At 48.7% G+C, this 20476-nt stretch overlaps 1 protein-coding gene across 1 annotated transcript in view; it reads left to right on the top strand.

Moving 5' to 3' along the window:
- The window catches only part of LOC144481607 (claudin-15-like), a 46799-nt gene extending 26724 nt beyond the window's left edge, over positions 1-20075 (top strand). The window contains exons 2-5 of the mRNA XM_078200745.1: positions 5775-5939; positions 7276-7357; positions 11241-11348; positions 19683-20075. Coding sequence (XP_078056871.1) covers positions 5775-5939; positions 7276-7357; positions 11241-11348; positions 19683-19794 — 467 coding nt within the window. The 3' untranslated portion in view covers positions 19795-20075. The remainder of the gene's footprint in view (positions 1-5774; positions 5940-7275; positions 7358-11240; positions 11349-19682) is intronic.
- Positions 20076-20476: the final 401 nt, after the last annotated feature.

The raw sequence follows: 20476 nt of genomic DNA, 5'->3' as shown, positions 1-20476 counted from the left end.
AAATGTCCAGAGGGGCAATTATTTCACACAGAGGGTGGTGAGTGTCTGGAACGAGCTGGCAGAGGCAGTAGTAGAGGCGGGTACAATTTTGTCCTTTAAAAAGCATTTAGATAGTTACATGGGTACGATGGGTACAGAGGGATTTGGGCCAAATGCGGGCAATTGGGATTAGCTTAGGGGTTTAAAAAAAAGGGCGGCATGGACAAGTTGGGCCGAAGGGCCTGTTTCCATGCTGTAAACCTTGATGACTCTATGACTCATCGAAGAATTGTTGCGGAAGGAGGTCAGTAATGTGATTCCCGTCATTGGTTTGTTCAAATTAAACAAAAGCTTGTTACGGGCCTAGGATGACCATGAAACCATTGTTGACTGTTGGAAAAACCCATCTGGTTCACTCATGTCCTTTCGGGAAGGAAATCTGCTGTCCTTACCCGGTCTGGCCTACATGTGACTCCAGAGCCACAGCAATGTGGTTGACTCTCAGCTGCCCTTGGGCAACATGGGATGGGCAATAAATGCTGGCCCAGCCAGCGACACCCATGAACGAATAACAAAAAATTTCCTTCACTAAGTCCAACCATTTCTTTTCACTTTTAGACCCCCAAAATGACAAACCAAAGTTATCTTTGTCAAGATTTATGAGCATTTAGAGAGGTTTAGTATGCTCAAGAATACTCAGCATGGCTTTGTCAAAGGCAGATCGTGCCTTGCGAGCCTGGTGGAGTTCTTTGAAAATGTGACTAAACAGATTGACGAAGGAAAAGCGGTGGATGTGGTTTACATGGACTTCAGCAAAGCATTCAATAAGGTCCCCCATGCAAGACTTCTTGAGAAAGTGAGAGGGCATGGGATCCAAGGGGCTGTTGCCTTGTGGATTCAGATCTGGCTTGCCTGCAGAAGACAGAGAGTGGTTCTAGAAGGGTCTTTTTCTGAATGGAGGTCGGTCACCAGTGGATTGATAATTAAGTCCCTGATCTCTTTAAAGAGTTTATCTTTGTGGGTAAGAACCATAGAATCCTTACAGTGTAGAAGGAGGCCATTCAGCCCATCGAGCCTGCACCAACAACAATCCCACCCTGGCCCCACCTCCACACATTTATCCTTCTAATCCCCCCAACATCCCTTTAACACGAAGGAGCAATTTAGCATGGCCAATCAACCTGACCCACACATTTTTGGAGTGTGGGAGGAAACCGGAGCACCCGGAGGAAACCCACGCAGACACGGGGATAATGTGCAGACTCCGCACAGACAGTAACCCGAGGCTGGGATTGAACCCGTGTCCCTGGCGCTGTGAGGCAGCAGTGCTAACCACTGTGCCACCCTGCCACCCAAAGGTTCACTCACGTGTACCAGGAGGAGTAGGTAAAGAAGTTAAGATCTTAAGGGACGCAGGATCAAGTCAATCTTTAACGGTGAGAGATGAGGAGATACGCAGTTCAGAACAAGTATTGCCAGGAAAGGTGGTAAAAGTTGGAATTAATGATGGAAAGAATCTGTTCCATTATGTAAGGTAAGGTTAGAGAGTCCAGTGAAAAGTGGTGAGTATAGAAAAATGATCTCCTCCAGGGAACTGAGTTTATCCTGGGTAATGATATCGCTGGGTCACAGGTGGGAGTGATGCCTACTGTGCTTGAAAAGCCAGTGGAAAATCAATCAAGTAAGGTTTCGCAAGGAGCGTATCTTGGGATGTTTCCCGACTGTAGTAACAAGATCACAAAGCCACAGATTGAGACAGGGGAAGGAGAATTCAAAGAGTAAAGATACAGAGGTTGAGGTTCAGTTATCAGAAACAATCTTTGATCAGATCTCTAATTCCAGCTGTTACATTTGGAATTGGATTTTAGCCATTTTTAGCCAGTGTTTCACACTGTGTCGCTGGCAAAAGTAAATGCTGAGATATCGCTGTGACTATCTCTGTCTTCCTTGCCCCTTCAGGTAGAGTCAACGACAACTTGCTTGTCAAATCCAAAAGCATTGTTTCAACCAGGTTTTGTAATCACCTCAAGCGATTTCTTCCATACCCAGGAAATTGTTAGCCACTGAATGAGCCATTTTTCCACAAGACGCTCCCTATTTAAACTAACCGAAGGTAACATCTGGAGAAGAAAACACCAACACCTCAACAACCACTGTTTTAGATTGGCACAGTGGTTAGCACTGCTGCCTCACAGCGCCAGGGACCCGGGTTCGATTCCCTGCTTGGGTCATTGTGTGGAGTTTGCACGTTCTCCCTGTGTCTGCGTGGGTTTCCTCCCACATTCTGAAAGACGTGCTGGTTAAGGGAGCATTGGCCGTGCTAAATTCTCCCTCAGTGTTACCCGAACAGGCATCGGAGTGTGGCGACGAGGGGATTTTCACTGTGAACTTTATTCCAGTGCTAATGTAAGCCTACTTGTGACACTAATAAATAAACTTTACTTAAACTTATTCCAGGAAAAGAGCCCCCAACCTTTTTTTGGTTCCAGATCAGAAACCCCAGGGTATATTAGGAAGCCAGACTAGACTCCAACAATTTTCTATTTTGGCATTGATGTAAGGATAGGATATTTCACTCCAAGTGTAATTCTATTGACAAATTAGGAAGCTTTTTGTCAAAAAAAACTATTTATCAACACAGTTTGAATATAAGAAATGAATTAGTTTAACTTTTAACAATTAAATAATACTTAAACATGACAATATACAATTCTTAACTGCTAACCTATCACTATGAGTTACAATTCAAGCTCTATTCCTCTTATAGACTTGAGCCCCTCTTTATTATTTGTTGGCAAAACATAGGCATTTTTGATTTGATTTGATTTATTCTTGTCACATGTATTAACGTACAGTGAAAAGTATTGTTTCTTGCGCCCTGTACAGACAAAACATACCCTTCATAGAGAAGGAGAGGAGAGGGTGCAGAATGTAGTGTTACAGTTATAGCTAGGGTGTAGAGAAAGATCAACTGAATGCAAGGTAAGTCCATTCAAAAGTTTGACAGCAGCAGGGAAGAAACTGTTCAGCCCTGGAGCTTTCAGAAAGAGAGAAACGGAGAGTCACTTCTTTCTTCCAACAGCATAAGGCAGCTACTGCTCTTTATTTTAAAGAAAGGAAACAAATCTCTCTTTCCCTGCAAGCTGAGCTCCCCCCATTAACCACTGTTCCTGTCAACCAACCTAATCAAAAACTCATACGACTCTGCATACCTAGTCTTAAAACCCAGGAGAGCCTAAAATGAAGTGGAGCCAATGGTCTAATGGTATTATGGCTAGAGTATTAATCCAGAAACTCAGCTAATGTTCTGGGGACCCGGGTTCGAATCCCGCCACGGCAGATGGTGGAATTTAAAGTCAATAAAAAAAATCTGGAATTAAGAGTCTACTGATTATCCATTGTCGGAAAAACCCATCTGGTTCACTTTCGGGAAGGAAATCTGCCGTCCTTACCCGGTCTGGCCTACATGTGACTCCAGAACCACAGCAATGTGGTTGACTCTCAGCTGCCCTCAAAGGGCAACTAGGGATGGGCAATAAATGCTGGTCCAGCCAGCGACGCCCATGTCCCACGGATGAATAAAACAAATAAAGAAAGGGTCTGTTAACTCCACAAAGTAGCACATTCCCAGTTAAAATCAGTGATTATCCTTCACTCTCAGCTCCTGAGATGTCTGTTTCCCCAGCTAAATTGACCAGTGTAATGAAACAATGTCTCTTAAAGCAGCCCTGCCTTACACGTAAAATACATCGAAATACCAGAGTATCATCATACTGGATATCTGTGTGTTAATGTGATTGGACACTGGATATCTGAGTGTTAATGTGATTGGACACTGGATATCTGTGTGTTAATGTGATTGGACACTGGATATCTGTGTGTTAATGTGATTGGACGCTGGGTATCTGTGTGTTAATGTGATTGGACGCTGGGTATCTGAGTGTTAATGTGATTGGACGCTGGGTATCTGTGTGTTAATGTGATTGGACGCTGGGTATCTGTGTGTTAATGTGATTGGACGCTGGGTATCTGTGCGTTAATGTGATTGGACACTGGATATCTGTGTGTTAATGTGATTGGACACTGGATATCTGTGTGTTAATGTGATTGGACGCTGGTTATCTGTGTGTTACTGTGATTGGACACTGGATATCTGTGTGTTACTGTGATTGGACACTGGATATCTGAGTGTTAATTTAATTGGACACTGGATATCTGTGTGTTAATTTGATTGGATACTGGATATCTGTGTGTTAATTTAATTTGACTGAGTTTTTTGAAGAGGTAACCAAGAAGGTAGATGAGGGCAGTGCAGTTGATGTTGTCTACATGGAGTTGAACAAGGCCTTTGACAAGGTACCGCATGGCAGGTTGTTGCATAAGGTTAAATCTCACGGGATCCAGCGTGGGCTAGCTAAATGGATACAAAATTAGCTTCTTGATAGAAGTCAGAGGGCGGTTGTAGAGAGTTGTTTTTCAAACTGGAGACCAGCGGTGTGCCTCAAGGATCGGTGCTGGGTCCACTGTGATTTGTCATTTATATTAATGATTTGGATGAGAATATAGGGGGCACGGTTAGTAAGTTTGCAGATGACACCAAGATTGGTGGCATAGTGGACAGTGAAGAAAGTTATCTCCAATTGAAATGGGAGCTTGATCAATTGGGCCAGTGGGCTGACGAATGGCAGATGGAGTTTAATTTAGACAAATGCGAGGTGATGCATTTTGCTAGATTGAATTAGGGCAGGACTTAGTCAGTTAATGTGATTGGACACTGGATATCTGTGTATTAATGTGATTGGACGCTGGATATCTGTGTATTAATGTGATTGGACGCTGGATATCTGTGTGTTAATGTGATTGGACGCTGGGTATCTGTGTGTTAATGTGATTGGACACTGGGTATCTGTGTGTTAATGTGATTGGACGCTGGGTATCTGTGCGTTAATGTGATTGGACGCTGGGTATCTGTGTGTTAATGTGATTGGACACTGGATATCTGTGTATTAATGTGATTGGACGCTGGGTATCTGTGCGTTAATGTGATTGGACGCTGGGTATCTGTGCGTTAATGTGATTGGACGCTGGGTATCTGTGTGTTAATGTGATTGGACACTGGATATCTGTGTGTTAATGTGATTGGACACTGGGTATCTGTGTGTTAATGTGATTGGACACTGGGTATCTGTGTATTAATGTGATTGGACGCTGGGTATCTGTGTATTAATGTGATTGGACACTGGATGTCTGTGTGTTAATGTGATTGGACACTGGATATCTGTGTGTTAATGTGATTGGACGCTGGGTATCTGTGTGTTAATGTGATTGGACACTGGGTATCTGTGTGTTAATGTGATTGGACACTGGGTATCTGTGTGTTAATGTGATTGGACGCTGGATATCTGAGTGTTAAGGTGATTGGACACTGGATATCTGAGTGTTAAGGTGATTGGACACTGGATATCTGAGTGTTAAGGTGATTGGACACTGGATATCTGAGTGTTAAGGTGATTGGACGCTGGGTATCTGAGTGTTAAGGTGATTGGACGCTGGGTATCTGTGTGTTAAAGTGATTGGACACTGGATATCTGAGTGTTAATGTGATTGGACACTGGATATCTGAGTGTTAATGTGATTGGACACTGGATATCTGTGTGTTAAGGTGATTGGATCACCATGTGGTGATCTGTAGGTCAGTTGGGAGGCTTTTGGGGATTGGCTGCTATTGATTTTCTTGATGACGCTGCGATGACTTGACCCCTGGATGCTCAGACTGATCTCTGTCTTGTCTTCAGACTATGTCCGTGCCTCCCAGGCCCTGATGATTATCTCCATCCTGATGGGGTTTTTTGCTGCAATTATCACTTTGTTTGGACTGAAATGCACCTTATTGGGGAACACTGACCCCATCGTCAAGGCGAAGATTGCCACGGCTGGAGGAGCTCTGTTTATTGTGGCGGGTGAGTGGCCAGCTGGAGGGAATCACTGGGGATTCCTCCATTGTGTTGCGGTGATATTGGGGAGTGTGCACTGACCTCTCACTGATCGGGGAGAGGGGGGGGGGGTGGGGTGGGAGGTGGGACGGGGATGTGACGTGTAGTGGGTGAACTGGCGGGGGGAACATACACTGGGATGGATGGCGGGCCTGAGTGGTGAGGGGGAGACAGTGATGGGGGGGCGCATGAGGGAGGGAGAGCCAGCTGTGAGGTAAGGTTGGCAAAGTGAGTTGGGGGTGTGAGTTGGGAGAGTTTGACATGGTGTGAGTTGGCGAGTGTGAGTTGGTGAGTGTCAGTTGGTGAGTGTGAGTTGGTGAGTGTCAGTTGGTGAGTGTCAGTTGGCGAGTGTTGGTTGGCGGTTGTGACTTGGTGAGTGTGAGTTGGCGAGTGTGAGTTGCTGAGTGTGAGTTGGCGTGGTTGAGTTGGTGACTGTGAGTTGGCGAGTGTGAGTTGGTGAGTGTGAGTTGGCCAGTGTGAGTTGGCGAGTGTGAGTTGGCGAGTGTGAGTTGGCGACTGTGAGTTGGTGAGTGTGAGTTGGCGAGTGTGAGTTGGTGAGTGTGAGTTGGCGAGTGTCGGTTGGCGGTTGTGAGTTGGTGAGTGTGAGTTGGCGGTTGTGAGTTGGTGAGTGTGAGTTGGTGAGTGTGAGTTGGTGAGTGTGAGTTGGTAAGTGTGAGTTGGCGAGAGTCGGTTGGCGGTTGTGAGTTGGTGAGTGTGAGTTGGTGAGTGTGAGTTGGCAGTTGTGAGTTAGCGAGTGTGAGTTGGTGAGTGTGAGTTGGCGACTGTAGGTTGGCGAGTGTGAGTTGGCGAGTGTGGGGTGGCGAGTATGAGTTGGCGAGTGTGAGTTGGTGAGTGTGAGTTGGCGACTGTGAGTTGGCGAGTGTGAGTTGGTGAGTGTGAGTTGGCGAGTGTGAGTTGGCGAGTGTGAGTTGGCGGTTGTGAGTTGGCGACTGTGAGTTGGTGAGTGTGAGTTGGCGAGTGTGAGTTGGCGAGTGTGAGTTGGTGAGTGTGAGTTGGCGAGTGTGAGTTGGCGGTTGTGAGTTGATGAGTGTGAGTTGGCGAGTGTGAGCTGGCGAGTGTGAGTTGGCGGGTGTGAGTTGGCGATTGTTAGTTGGTGACTGTGAGTTGGTGAGAGTGAGTTGGCGAGTGTGAGTTGGCGAGTGTGAGTTGGCGTGTTTGAGTTGGCGAGTGTGAGTTGGCGAGAGTGAGTTGGCGAGTGTGAGTTGGTGAGTGTGAGTTGGCGAGTGTGAACCCTCTCTGCGGTACATGTCATGTGTTTGATGGTTCTGTGTTTCTCCAACAGCTTTGTGTGCCATGGTTCCTGTTTCCTGGTATGCATACAATGTGACGGTGCAGTTCTATGATCCAATCTACCCTGGAACTAAGTAAGTTACAGCTTGCTGTGAGAAGGGCTTTATCAGGGAGAACACAGGTACACTCTGACAATCCTCCTGATCAGAATCATCCAAGCATAACATGCTGTCTTTGAGAGACAGGAGATCTGACTGTGGCACAATATTCAGTTTAAGTGTCAGTTTAACAGGAGTGTGTGGGAGTGACAGTGTGGACACACAGTTTAACAGGAGTGTGTGGGAGTGACAGTGTGGACACACAGTTTAACAGGAGTGTGTGTGAGTGTCAGTGTGGACACACAGTTTAACAGGAGTGTGTGTGAGTGTCAGTGTGGACACACAGTTTAACAGGAGTGTGTGTGAGTGTCAGTGTGGACACACAGTTTAACAGAAGTGTGTGTGAGTGTCAGTGTGGACACACAGTTTAACAGGAGTGTGTGTGAGTGTCAGTGTGGACACACAGTTTAACAGGAGTGTGTGTGAGTGTCAGTGTGGACACACAGTTTAACAGGAGTGTGTGTGAGTGTCAGTGTGGACACACAGTTTAACAGGAGTGTGTGTGAGTGTCAGTGTGGACACACAGTTTAACAGGAGTGTGTGTGAGTGACAGTGTGGACACACAGTTTAACAGGAGTGTGTGGGAGTGACAGTGTGGACACAGAGTTTAACAGGAGTGTGTGTGAGTGACAGTGTGGACACACAGTTTAACAGGAGTGTGTGTGAGTGTCAGTGTGGACACACAGTTTAACAGGAGTGTGTGTGAGTGACAGTGTGGACACACAGTTTAACAGGAGTGTGTGTGAGTGACAGTGTGGACACACAGTTTAACAGGAGTGTGTGGGAGTGACAGTGTGGACACAGAGTTTAACAGGAGTGTGTGTGAGTGACAGTGTGGACACACAGTTTAACAGGAGTGTGTGTGAGTGTCAGTGTGGACACACAGTTTAACAGGAGTGTGTGTGAGTGACAGTGTGGACACACAGTTTAACAGGAGTGTGTGTGAGTGTCAGTGTGGACACACAGTTTAACAGGAGTGTGTGTGAGTGTCAGTGTGGACACACAGTTTAACAGGAGTGTGTGTGAGTGTCAGTGTGGACACACAGTTTAACAGGAGTGTGTGTGAGTGTCAGTGTGGGGACACAGTTTAACAGGAGTGTGCGTGAGTGACAGTGTGGACACACAGTTTAACAGGAGTGTGTGTGAGTGACAGTGTGGACACACAGTTTCACTGAAGTGTGTGTGAGTGACAGTGTGGACACACAGTTTAACAGGAGTGTGTGTGAGTGTCAGTGTGGACACACAGTTTAACAGGAGTGTGTGTGAGTGACAGTGTGGGGACAGTTTAACAGGAGTGTGTGTGTGTGACAGTGTGGACACACAGTTTAACAGGAGTGTGTGTGAGTGTCAGTGTGGACACACAGTTTAACAGGAGTGTGTGTGAGTGACAGTGTGGACACAGAGTTTAACAGGAGTGTGTGTGAGTGACAGTGTGGACACACAGTTTAACAGGAGTGTGTGTGAGTGACAGTGTGGACACAGAGTTTAACAGGAGTGTGTGTGAGTGTCAGTGTGGGGACACAGTTTAACAGGAGTGTGCGTGAGTGACAGTGTGGACACACAGTTTAACAGGAGTGTGTGTGAGTGACAGTGTGGACACACAGTTTCACTGAAGTGTGTGTGAGTGACAGTGTGGACACACAGTTTAACAGGAGTGTGTGTGAGTGTCAGTGTAGACACACAGTTTAACAGGAGTGTGTGTGAGTGACAGTGTGGACACACAGTTTAACAGGAGTGTGTGTGAGTGTCAGTGTGGACACACAGTTTAACAGGAGTGTGTGTGAGTGACAGTGTGGACACACAGTTTAACAGGAGTGTGTGTGAGTGACAGTGTGGACACACAGTTTAACAGGAGTGTGTGTGAGTGACAGTGTGGGGACACAGTTTAACAGGAGTGTGTGTGAGTGACAGTGTGGACACACAGTTTAACAGGAGTGTGTGTGAGTGACAGTGTGGGGACACAGTTTAACAGGAGTGTGTGTGAGTGACAGTGTGGACACACAGTTTAACAGGAGTGTGTGTGAGTGTCAGTGTGGGGACACAGTTTAACAGGAGTGTGTGTGAGTGAAAGTGTGGACACAGTATGTGTGACGGTGTTGTGGGTGTTGGGGGTGTTGTGGCTGTTGTGGGTGTTGTGGGTGTTGGGGGTGTTGTGGGTGTTGGGGGTGTTGGGTGTTTTTGTGGGTGCTGTGGGTGTTGGGGTTATTGTGGGTGATGGGGGTGTTGAGGCTGTTGTGGGTGTTGGGAGTGTTGGGGGTGTTGTGGGTGTTGGGGGTGTTGGGGGTGTTGTGGGTGTTGGGGGTGTTGGGGGTGTTGTGGGTGTTGGGGGTGTTGTGGGTGTTGTGAGTGTTGCGGGTGTTGGGGGTGTTGGGGGTGTTGGGGGTATTGTTACAGTTGTGGGTGTTGTGGGTGTTGGGGGTGTTGGGGGTGTTGTGGGTGTTGTGGGTGCTGGGGGTGTTGGGGGTGTTGTGGGTGTTGTGGGTGTTGTGGGTGTTGTGGGTGCTGGGGGTGTTGGGGGTGTTGTGGGTGTTGGGGGTGTTGGGGGTGTTGGGGGTGTTGCGGGTGTTGGGGTGTTCGGACGGTTGGGGGTGTTGTTCGTGTTGGGGGTGTTGTGGGTGTTGGGGGTGTTGTGGGTGTTGGGGGTGTTGTGGGTGTTTAGGGTGTTGGGGGTGTTGGGACAGTTGGGGGTGTTGGGGATGTTGGGGGTGTTGGGGGTGTTTTTGGGGGTTTTATGGTTTTTGTGGGTGTTGTGGGTGTTGTGGGTGTTGGGGTTATTGTGGGTGATGGGGGTGTTGAGGCTGTTGGGGGTGGTTTGGGTGTTGGGTGTTTTTGGGGGTTTTGTGGTTGTTGGGTGTGTTGTAGGTTTTGGGAATGTTGGGGGTTTATGAGTGTTGGGAGAGTTGGGGATGTTGGGGTGCAGACGGTTTGGGTGCAGACGGTGTGGGTGCAGACGGTGTGGGTGTAGACGGTTTGGGTGTAGACGGTGTGGATGTAGACGGTGTGGGTGCAGACGGTGTGGGTGTAGACGGTGTGGGTGCAGACGGTGTGGGTGCAGACGGTGTGGGTGCAGACGGTTTGGGTGTAGACGGTGTGGGTGTAGCCGGTGTGGGTGTAGACGGTGTGGGTGTAGCCGGTGTGGGTGTAGACGGTGTGGGTGTAGACGGTGTGGGTGCAGACGGTGTGGGTGCAGACGGTGTGGGTGTAGACGGTGTGGGTGCAGACGGTGTGGGTGTAGCCGGTGTGGGTGCAGACGGTGTGGGTGTAGACGGTGTGGGTGCAGACGGTGTGGGTGTAGACAGTGTGGGTGCAGACGGTATGGGTGTAGACGGTGTGGGCGCAGACGGTGTGGGTGCAGACGGTGTGGGTGCAGACGGTGTGGGTGTAGACGGTGTGGGCGCAGACGGTGTGGGTGCAGACGGTGTGGGTGTAGACGGTGTGGGTGCAGACGGTGTGGGTGTAGACGGTGTGGGTGGAGACGGTGTGGGTGCAGACGGTGTGGGTGTAGACGGTGTGAGTGTAGACGGTGTGGGTGTAGACGGTGTGGGTGGAGACGGTGTGGGTGCAGACGGTGTGGGTGTAGACGGTGTGGGTGTAGACGGTGTGGGTGCAGACGGTGTGGGTGTAGACGGTGTGGGTGTAGACGGTGTGGGTGTAGACGGTGTGGGTGTAGACGGTGTGGGTGTAGACGGTGTGGTTGATGTTCTGCTGCTGTTTGCGTTCACATTGACCCTGAATTGCCAGTGCTGGTTACTGTGTTAATCTTGTTAGTAATCTGGTTACTATGGTAATCTGGTTACTATGGTAATCTGGTTGGTAATCTGGTTACTATGGTAATCTGTCTCTCTCTCTCTGCTTCCAGGTATGAACTTGGTCCTGGCCTCTACATTGGTTGGGCTGGTGGATCTCTGGAGCTGATTGGTGGGATCTGCCTTTGCCTCACTTGTAAAACAGCCACCGGAGCCACAGGGTGAGTTTGCCGAGCCGAAACCCGCACTTTTCCAGTGGCAGGACTGGCATTCAGCGGACTCCATTCCCCTGCTCGCCACACACAACCCCCTCCCATCCTGCCCCACCGTCCCTCCCTTACCCCCCCACTCCCCTCACCTTGAACACCCCTTACTGCTCACTGTGCCCCCCCCCACATCCCCACCCCTGACACCCCCCCGTCTCCACCCCAGATGCCCCCGTCTCCACCCAGAGCCCCTCCCGTCTCCACCCAGACCCCCCCCCCCGTCTCCACCCAGAGCCCCTCCCGTCTCCACCCAGACCCCCCCCCGTCTCCACCCAGAGCCCCTCCCGTCTCCACCCAGACCCCCCCATCTCCACCCAGACCCCCCCCCCATCTCCACCCCAGACCCCCCTCTGTCTCCACCCCAGACCCCCCTCTGTCCCCACCCAGCCACCCCCCCCATCTCCACCCCAGACCCCCCTCTGTCCCCACCCCAGATCACCCCCTCACCCCACCTCAGATCACCCCCTCACCCCACCCCAGATCACCCCTTCTGTCCCCACCCCAGATCACCCCTTCTATCCCCACCCCAGATCACCCCCTCTGTCCCCACCCGTGATACCCCCCTCACCCCATTTTGGACACCAATCTCACAGCGCAATGTGACTACTCTCTTTCAGAGGATGTTTACCAGGATGTTGCCTGGTATGGAGGGGCTTAGTTATGAGGAGAGATTGGGTAAACTGGGGTTGTTCTCGCTGGAAAGACGGAGGATGAGGGGTGACCTAATAGAGGTGTATAAAATTATGAAAGGCATAGATAGGGTGAACAGTGGGAAGCTTTTTCCCAGGTCGGTGGTGACATTCACGATCGGTCATAGGTTCAAGGTTAGCGGGGGGAGGTTTAACACAGATATCAGAAGGACGTATTTTACACAGAGGGTGGTGGGGGCCTGGAATGCGCTGCCGGGCAAGGTGGTGGAGGCGGACACACTGGGAACGTTTAAGACTTATCTAGATAGCCACATGAACGGAGTGGGTATGGAGGGGTACAAAAGAATGGTCTAGTTTGGACCAGGGAGCGGCGCGGGCTTGGAGGGCCGAAGGGCCTGTTCCTGTGCTGTATTGTTCTTTGTTCTTTCCTCGCAAGGACCTTCTCCCGCCACCCCCCCACCCCCACACCTCCCCACTGCGACCACTGATATCCCTGCCACTTTGTGGGCACTGACCATTGCCCAATCTGCCTTCTGCCCCAAACCCTTTCATGGGCATTGACTGCTTGCTGGGTATTTACCCCCACCCGACACTGAACCCTCTTCCGAGACACTGTGCGCCCCACATCCCTGGGCATCGACATAGAAACTAGAAGCAGGAGTAGGCCATTTGGCCCTTCCTGGCGGGGAGGTTTGCTAAGGCTACTGGGGAGAGTTTAAACTAGTATGGTTGGGGGGTGGGAATCAAATTGAAGTGACTGGGAGAGAGGAGGTTAGCTCACAAATAGAGAAAGCTTGTCGACAGTGTGAGAGGGAGGATAGGCAGGTGATAGAGAAGGGGAGCGCTCAGACCGAAGGTTTGAGATGTGTCTGTTTTAACGCAAGGAGTGTTGTGAACAAAATGGATGAGCTTAGAGCGTGGATCACTCCTTGGAAATATGATGTGGTGGCCATTACAGAGACTTGGATGACTCAGGGACAGGACTGGTTACTTCAAGTGCCGGGTTTCAGATGTTTCAGAAGGGACAGGGAGGGAGGCAAAAGAGGTGGGGGAGTGGCACTGTTGATCAGAGATAGTGTCACGGCTGCAGAAAAGATGGACACCATGGAGGGATCGTCTATGGAGTCTCTGTGGGTGGAGGTTAGGAACAGGAAGGGGTCAATAACTTGACTGGGTGTTTTCCATAGGCCGCCCAATAGTAACAGGGATGTTGAGGACCAGATAGGGAAACAGATCCTGGACAGGTGTAATAATAATAGAGTTGTTGTGATGGGAGATTTTAATTTCCCAAATATTGATTGGAATCTCCCTAGAGTAAGGGGTGTAGATGGGGAGGAGCTTGTTAGGTGTGTTCAGGAGGGTTTCTTGACACAGTATGTGGATAAGCCTACAAGAGGAGAGCTGTACTTGATTTGGTATTGGGAAATAAACCTGGTCAGGTGTCAGATCTCTCAGTGGGAGAGCATTTTGGAGATAGTGATCATAATTCTATCTCCTTTACAATAGCATTGGAGAGAGATAGGATCAGACAAGTTAGAAAAGTATTTAATTGGAGTAAGGGGAATTATGACGCTAACAGGCAGGAAATTGGAGGCTTAAATTGGAAAGAGGTTTTCTCAGGGAAATGTACGGAAGAAATGTGGCAAATTTTCAGGGAATATTTGTCTGGAGTTCTGCATAGCAACGTTCCAATGAGACAGGGAAGTTATGGTGGGTTACAGGAACCGTGGTATACAAAGGCTGTAATGAATCTAGTCAAGAAGAAAAGAAAAGCTTACAAAAGGTTCAGGGAGCTAGGTAATGTTAGAGATCCAGAAGGATAGGAAGAATAGGAAGGATCTTAAGAAGGAAATTAGGAGAGCCAGAAGGGGTCATGAGAAGGCCTTGGCAGGCAGGATTAAGGAAAACCCCAAGGCATTCTACAAGTATGTGAAGAGCAAGAGGATAGGACATGAAAGAATAGGACCTATCAAGTGTGACGGTGGGAAAGTTTGTATGGAACTGGAAGAAATAGCAGAGGTACTTAATGAATATTTTACTTCAGTATTCACTATGGAAAAGGATCTTGATGGTTGTAGTGCAGACTTGCAGCGGACTGAAAAGCTTGAGCATGTAGATATTAAGAAAGAGGATGTGTTGGAGCTTTTGAAAAGCATCAAGTTAGATAAATCGCCGGGACTGGATGAGATGTACCCCAGGCTACTGTGGGAGGCGAGGGAGGAGATTGCTGAGCCTCTGGCGATGATCTTTGCATCATCAATGGAGACGGGAGAGATTCCGGAGGATTGGAGGATTGCAGATGTTGTTCCTTTATTCAAGAAAGGGAGTAGAGATAGCCCTGGAAATTATAGACCAGTGAGTCTAACCTCAGTGGTTGGTAAGTTGATGGAGACGATCCTGAGAGGCAGGATTTATGAACATTTGGAGAGGTATAATATGATTAAGAATAGTCAGCATGGCTTTGTCAAAGGCAGATCATGCCTTACAAGCCTGATTGAATTTTTTGAGGATGTGACTAAACACATTGACGAAGGAAGAGCAGTAGATGCAGGATATATGGACTTCAGCAAGGCATTTGATAAGGTGCCCCATGCAAGGCTTATTGAGAAAGTGAGGGGGCATGGGATCCAAGGGGACATTGCTTTGTGGATCCAGAACTGGCTTGCCCACAGAAGGCAAAGAGTGGTTATAGATGGGTCATATTCTGCATGGAGGTCGGTCACCAGTGGAGTGCCCCAGGGATCTGTTCTGGGATCCTTACTCTTTGTAATTTTTATAAATGACCTGAATGAAGAAGTGGAGGGATGGGTTGGTAAGTTTGCTGATGACACAAAGGTTGGAGGTGTTGTAGTGTCGAGGGATGTCAGAAGTTGCAGCGAGCCATTGATAGGATGCAAGACTGGGCGGAGAAGTGGCAGATGGAGTTCAACCCAGGTAAGTGAGAGGTGGTTCATTTTGGCAGGTCAAATAGGATTATAATATTAATGGTAGGACTCTTGGCAGAGTGGAAGATCAGAAGGATCTTGGGGTCCGAGTTCATAGGACGCTCAAAGCAGCTGTGCAGGTTGAGGCTGTGGTTAAGAAGGCGTATGGTGTACTGGCCTTCATCAATCGAGGAATTGAGTTTAGGAGTCGTGAGATAATGTTGCAGCTATATAGGACCCTGGTCAGACCCCACTTGGAGTACTGTGCTCAGTTCTGGTCGCCTCATTACAGGAAGGATGTGGATGCCCTAGAAAGGGTGCAGAGGAGATTTACAAGGATGTTGCCTGGGTTGAGGAGCATGCCTTATGAGGATAGGTTGAGTGAGCTCAGCCTTTTCTCCTTGGAGAGACGAAGGATGAGGGGTGACCTGATAGAGGTGTATAAGATGTTGAGAGGTATTGATCGAGTGGACAGTCAGAGGCTTTTTCCCAGGGCTGAAATGGTTGCCACACGAGGACACAGATTTAAGGTGCTGGGGTGTAGGTACAGAGGAGATGTCAGGGGTAAGTTTTTCACTCAGAGAGTGGTGGGCGCGTGGAATGGGCTGCCAGCAACGGTGGTGGAGGTAGATTCGATAGGGTCTTTTAAGAGACTTTTAGATAAGTACATGGAACTTAGTAAGATAGAGGGTTATAGGTAAGCCTCGTAATCGCTAAGGTAGGGACATGTTCGGCACAACTTTGTGGGCTGAAGGGCCTGTATTGTGCTGTAGTTTTTCTATGTTCTATGAGATCTGCCACTTAACTACCCATTTGACAATTCCATCTATATCTTCTTGTAGCCCAAGACACTCCGCCTCATTGTTCACCAGCCGTCCGATCTTTGTGTCACCTGCAAACTTACTAATCTTACGACAATGTCATCAATGTAATTTAGATAAATAATAAATAATTGGGGGCCCAACACAGATCCCTGTGGTACGCCATTGGACACTGGCTTCCAGTCACTAAAACATCCTTCTGTCATCACCCTCTGTCTCCTATAACTGACTGAATTTTGAATCCACTTTATCAAATTACCCTGTATCCCATGTGCATTTACTTTCTTTTCAAGTCTCCCGTGTGGGACCTTGTCAAAGGCTTTGCTGAAATCCATATAAACTACATTGACTGCACTATTCTCATCTACACACCAAGTCACCTCCTCAAACAATTCAATCGAATTTGTTAGGCATGACCTCCCTCTGACGAAGCCATGTTGATGATCTCTGATCAAGCTTTGCCTCTCCAAGTGGAGATAGATGCTCTCCTTCAGAAGTTTCTCTAATAGTTTCCCTATCACTGACGTGAGACTCACTGGTCTGTGGTTCCCTGGTTTATCTCTGCACTTCTTAAATAGCAGAACCACATTCGCTGTTCTCTAATCATCTGGCACCTCCCCCGTGGCCAGGGTGGAATTGAAAATTTGGGTCAGAGCCCCTGCAATCTCCTCCCTTGCCTCCCACAGCAGCCTAGGCCACAATTCATCTGGACCTGGAGATTTATCCGCTTCTAAGGCTGCCAACACCTCCAATACCTTGTCCTTCCCTATGTCAATTTGCTCAGGAACCTCACAGTCTCTCTCCCTGAACTCCATACCAGCGTCTTCATTCTCTTGGGTAAAGTCGGATGTGAAGTATTCATTCAACACTCTACCAATGTCCTCTGACTGCACCGACAGATTGCCCCCTGCGTCCCTACTGGGCCCTACTCTTTCCCTGGTTATCCACTTATAGAATATCTTGGGATTTTCCCTACTTTTATCAGCCAGAGCTTTCTCATATCCCCTCTTTGCATTCCTAATTGGTTTTCTTCAGCTCCACCCTACACGTTCTATACCTCACTAATGTCTCCACTGAGTTAGTTGCCTTGTACTTTTTAAAAGCCTTTCTTTTCTTTCTCATTGTATCCTGAATATCTCAGTCATCCATTGTTCTCTGGGCTTGTTATTCCCATCACCAGAGAGGGAACATGCTGGGCTTGCACCCTTCACATTGCCACGTTGAATGCCCCCCACAGCTCTCCTGTAGATTTTCCCTTTAGTAGCTGTTCCCAGTCTACCTTGGCCAGATCCTGTCTTATTTTACGAAAATCCGCCCTCTGCAAATCCAAAACTTTTCTTTTGCAGTTTGTCGATTTCCTTGTCCATAAAAAGCTTAAGCTGTATCATTTTACCCAGAGGGTGGTGATGGTCTGGAATGCACTGCCTGGGAGGGTGGTGGAGGCGGGATGCCTCACATCCTTTAAAAAGTACCTGGTTGAGCACTTGGCAACTCATAACTTCCAGGGCTATGGGCCAAGTGCTGGTAGATGGGATCAGTTAGGAGTTCAGGTGTTTCTAATATGTCAGTGTGCACTCGATGGGCCGAAGGGCCTCTTCTGCGCTGTATGATACTGAGATTCTATGCTTCACTGGTTTTGTAAGAGGGAGGTCGTGCCTTACAAATTTGGTGGAGTTTTTTGAGGAAGTGACAAAAACGGTTGACGAAGGAAGGGCCGTGGATGTCGTCTATATGGATTTCAGTAAGGCATTTGACAAAGTCCCACATGGCAGGTTGGTTAAGAAGGTTAAGGGTCATGGGATACAAGGGGAAGTGGCTAGATGGGTGGAGAACTGGCTTGGCCATAGGAGACAGAGGGTAGTGATCGAAGGGTCTTTTTCCGGCTGGAGGTCTGTGACCAGTGGTGTTCCGCAGGGCTCTGTACTGGGACCTCTGCTATTTGTGATATATATAAATGATTTGGAAGAAGGTGTAACTGGTGTAATCAGCAAGTTTGCGGATGACACGAAGATGGCTGGAATTGCGGATAGCGAAGAGCATTGTCGGGCAATACAGCAGGATATAGATAGGCTGGAAAATTGGGCGGAGAGGTGGCAGATGGAGTTTAATCCGGATAAATGCGAAGTGATGCATTTTGGAAGAAATAATGTAGGGAGGAGTTATACAATAAATGGCAGAGTCATCAGGAGTATAGAAACCCAGAGGGACCTAGGTGTGCAAGTCCACAAATCCTTGAAGGTGGCAACACAGGTGGAGAAGGTGGTGAAGAAGGCATATGGTATGCTTTCCTTTATAGGACAGGGTATAGAGTATAAAAGCTGGAGTCTGATGATGCAGCTGTATAGAACGCTGGTTAGGCCACATTTGGAGTACTGCGTCCAGTTCTGGTCGCCGCACTACCAGAAGGACGTGGAGGCATTGGAGAGAGTGCAGAGAAGGTTTACCAGGATGTTGCCTGGTATGGAGGGTCTTAGCTATGAGGAGAGATTGGGTAGACTGGGGTTGTTCTCCTTGGAAAGACGGAGAATGAGGGGAGATCTAATAGAGGTATACAAGATTATGAAGGGTATAGATAGGGTGAACAGTGGGAAGCTTTTTCCCAGGTCGGAGGTGAAGATCACGAGGGGTCACGGGCTCAAGCTGAGAGGGGCGAAGTATAACTCAGACATCAGAGGGACGTTTTTTACACAGAGAGTGGTGGGGGCCTGGAATGCGCTGCCAAGTAGGGTGGTGGAGGCAGGCACGCTGACATCGTTTAAGACTTACCTGGATAGTCAGATGAGCAGCCTGGGAATGGAGGGATACAAACGATTGGTCTAGTTGGACCAAGGAGCGGCACAGGCTTGGAGGGCCGAAGGGCCTGTTTCCTGTGCTGTACTGTTCTTTGTTCTTTGTTCTTTGTAATCCCTCGACACTGGCCATTCCCCAGATACTGACCATTCCCGGGACCCAGACCATTCTGGATTCATGACCAATCCCCAGACACTGACCAATCCCTCAAGGGTGACCCCAAACACTGACATTCCGCCAGACCCTGTCCATTCCCCAGACACAGACCATTCCCCAGACACTGTCTATTATCCCAGACACTGACCATTCCCCAGACACTGACCATTCCCCAGAAGCTGATCAATCCCCAGACACTGACCAATCCCCAGACACTGTCCATTCCCCAGACACAGACCATTCCCCAGACACTGTCTATTATCCCAGACACTGACCATTCCCCAGACACTGACCATTTCTCAGACACTGTCCATTCCCCAGACACTGTCCATTCCCCAGACACAGACCATTCCCCAGACACTGTCCATTCCCCAGACACAGACCATTCCCCAGACACTGTCCATTCCTCAGACACTGACCATTACCCAGACACTGACCATTACCGAGTCACTGACCATTCCCCAGACACTGACCATTACCGAGTCACTGACCATTCACCAGACACTCACCATTCCCCAGACACTGTCCATTTCTCAGACACTGTCCATTTCTCAGACACTGACCATTCCCCAGACGCTGACCACTCCCCAGACACTGTCCATGTCTCAGACACTGACCATTCCCCAGACACTGTCCATTCCCCAGACACTGTCCATTCCTCAGACACTGACCATTCCCTCAGCACTGACTGTTCCTTCAGCACTGACCATTCCCCAGACACTGACCATTCCCCAGTCACTGACCACTCCCCAGACACTGTCCATTCCTCAGACACTGACCATTCCCCAGACTCTGGCCTCTGTCTGGACGCTGCCCATTCCCTGAAACCTCTCCAACTGCCCAGAGAAATATCAGTGATGTGAAACCCTGTTTCGCTGATGCTGTGGCAGCGGAGCCCATGTTTCCGACAGCGGGCGGCGTTGCTGACTCTTTCTTCTCTGTTTGCAGGAGCTACTCATACAGATACAGGGCAGCCAGATCAACGCCGGGGGGAGTGTCCAGGAAAATAAACTCAGAGGTGGACAACACCAGTAACTACGGGAAGAACGCTTACGTCTGACACCGAGCAGTGTCTTTGCATCTACATTTGTCTGGCGCCTGGACGGAGTCGAGTACAGCAAATGGCACGGCGGTGCAGCATTCAACCCAAGGATGGATGTGAATGTACCCGGTGTCAGCGACATGGACACCTCTTCATCCTAAGTGCTGCACCCAATTCTTGTTACTATTCTCTACATTTTGTTAAATCTGATCACTGGCAATGATTTGTACAAATATTGATAAATCATCTCTTCCTGTCGGGGCAGATTGGGTAGAAATAAAAATGTCATTGGATAAATCATCCTGATCTGGATGTTTCATTCATCATCGTTCTAGAACATAGAACATTACAGCGCAGTACAGGCCTTTCGGCCCTCGATGTTGCGCCGACCAGTGGAACCAATCTAAAGCCCCTCTAATCTACACTATTCCAATATCATCCACATGTTTATCCAATAACCATTTGAATGCTTTTAATGTTAACGAGTCCACTACTGCTGCAGGCAGGGCATTCCACGCCCTTACGACTCTCTGAGTAAAGAACCTACCTCTAACATCTGTCCGATATCTATCACCCCTCAATTTAAAGCTATGTCCCCTCGTGCTAGCCATCACCATCCGAGGAAAAAGGCTCTCACTATCCACCCTATCTAATCCTCTGATCATCTTGTATGCCTCTATTAAGTCACCTCTTAACCTTC

Source organism: Mustelus asterias, chromosome 31 (assembly GCF_964213995.1).
Source record: "Mustelus asterias chromosome 31, sMusAst1.hap1.1, whole genome shotgun sequence".
NCBI lineage: Eukaryota > Metazoa > Chordata > Chondrichthyes > Carcharhiniformes > Triakidae > Mustelus > Mustelus asterias.
This window is presented reverse-complemented; position numbering and strand designations above follow the sequence as displayed.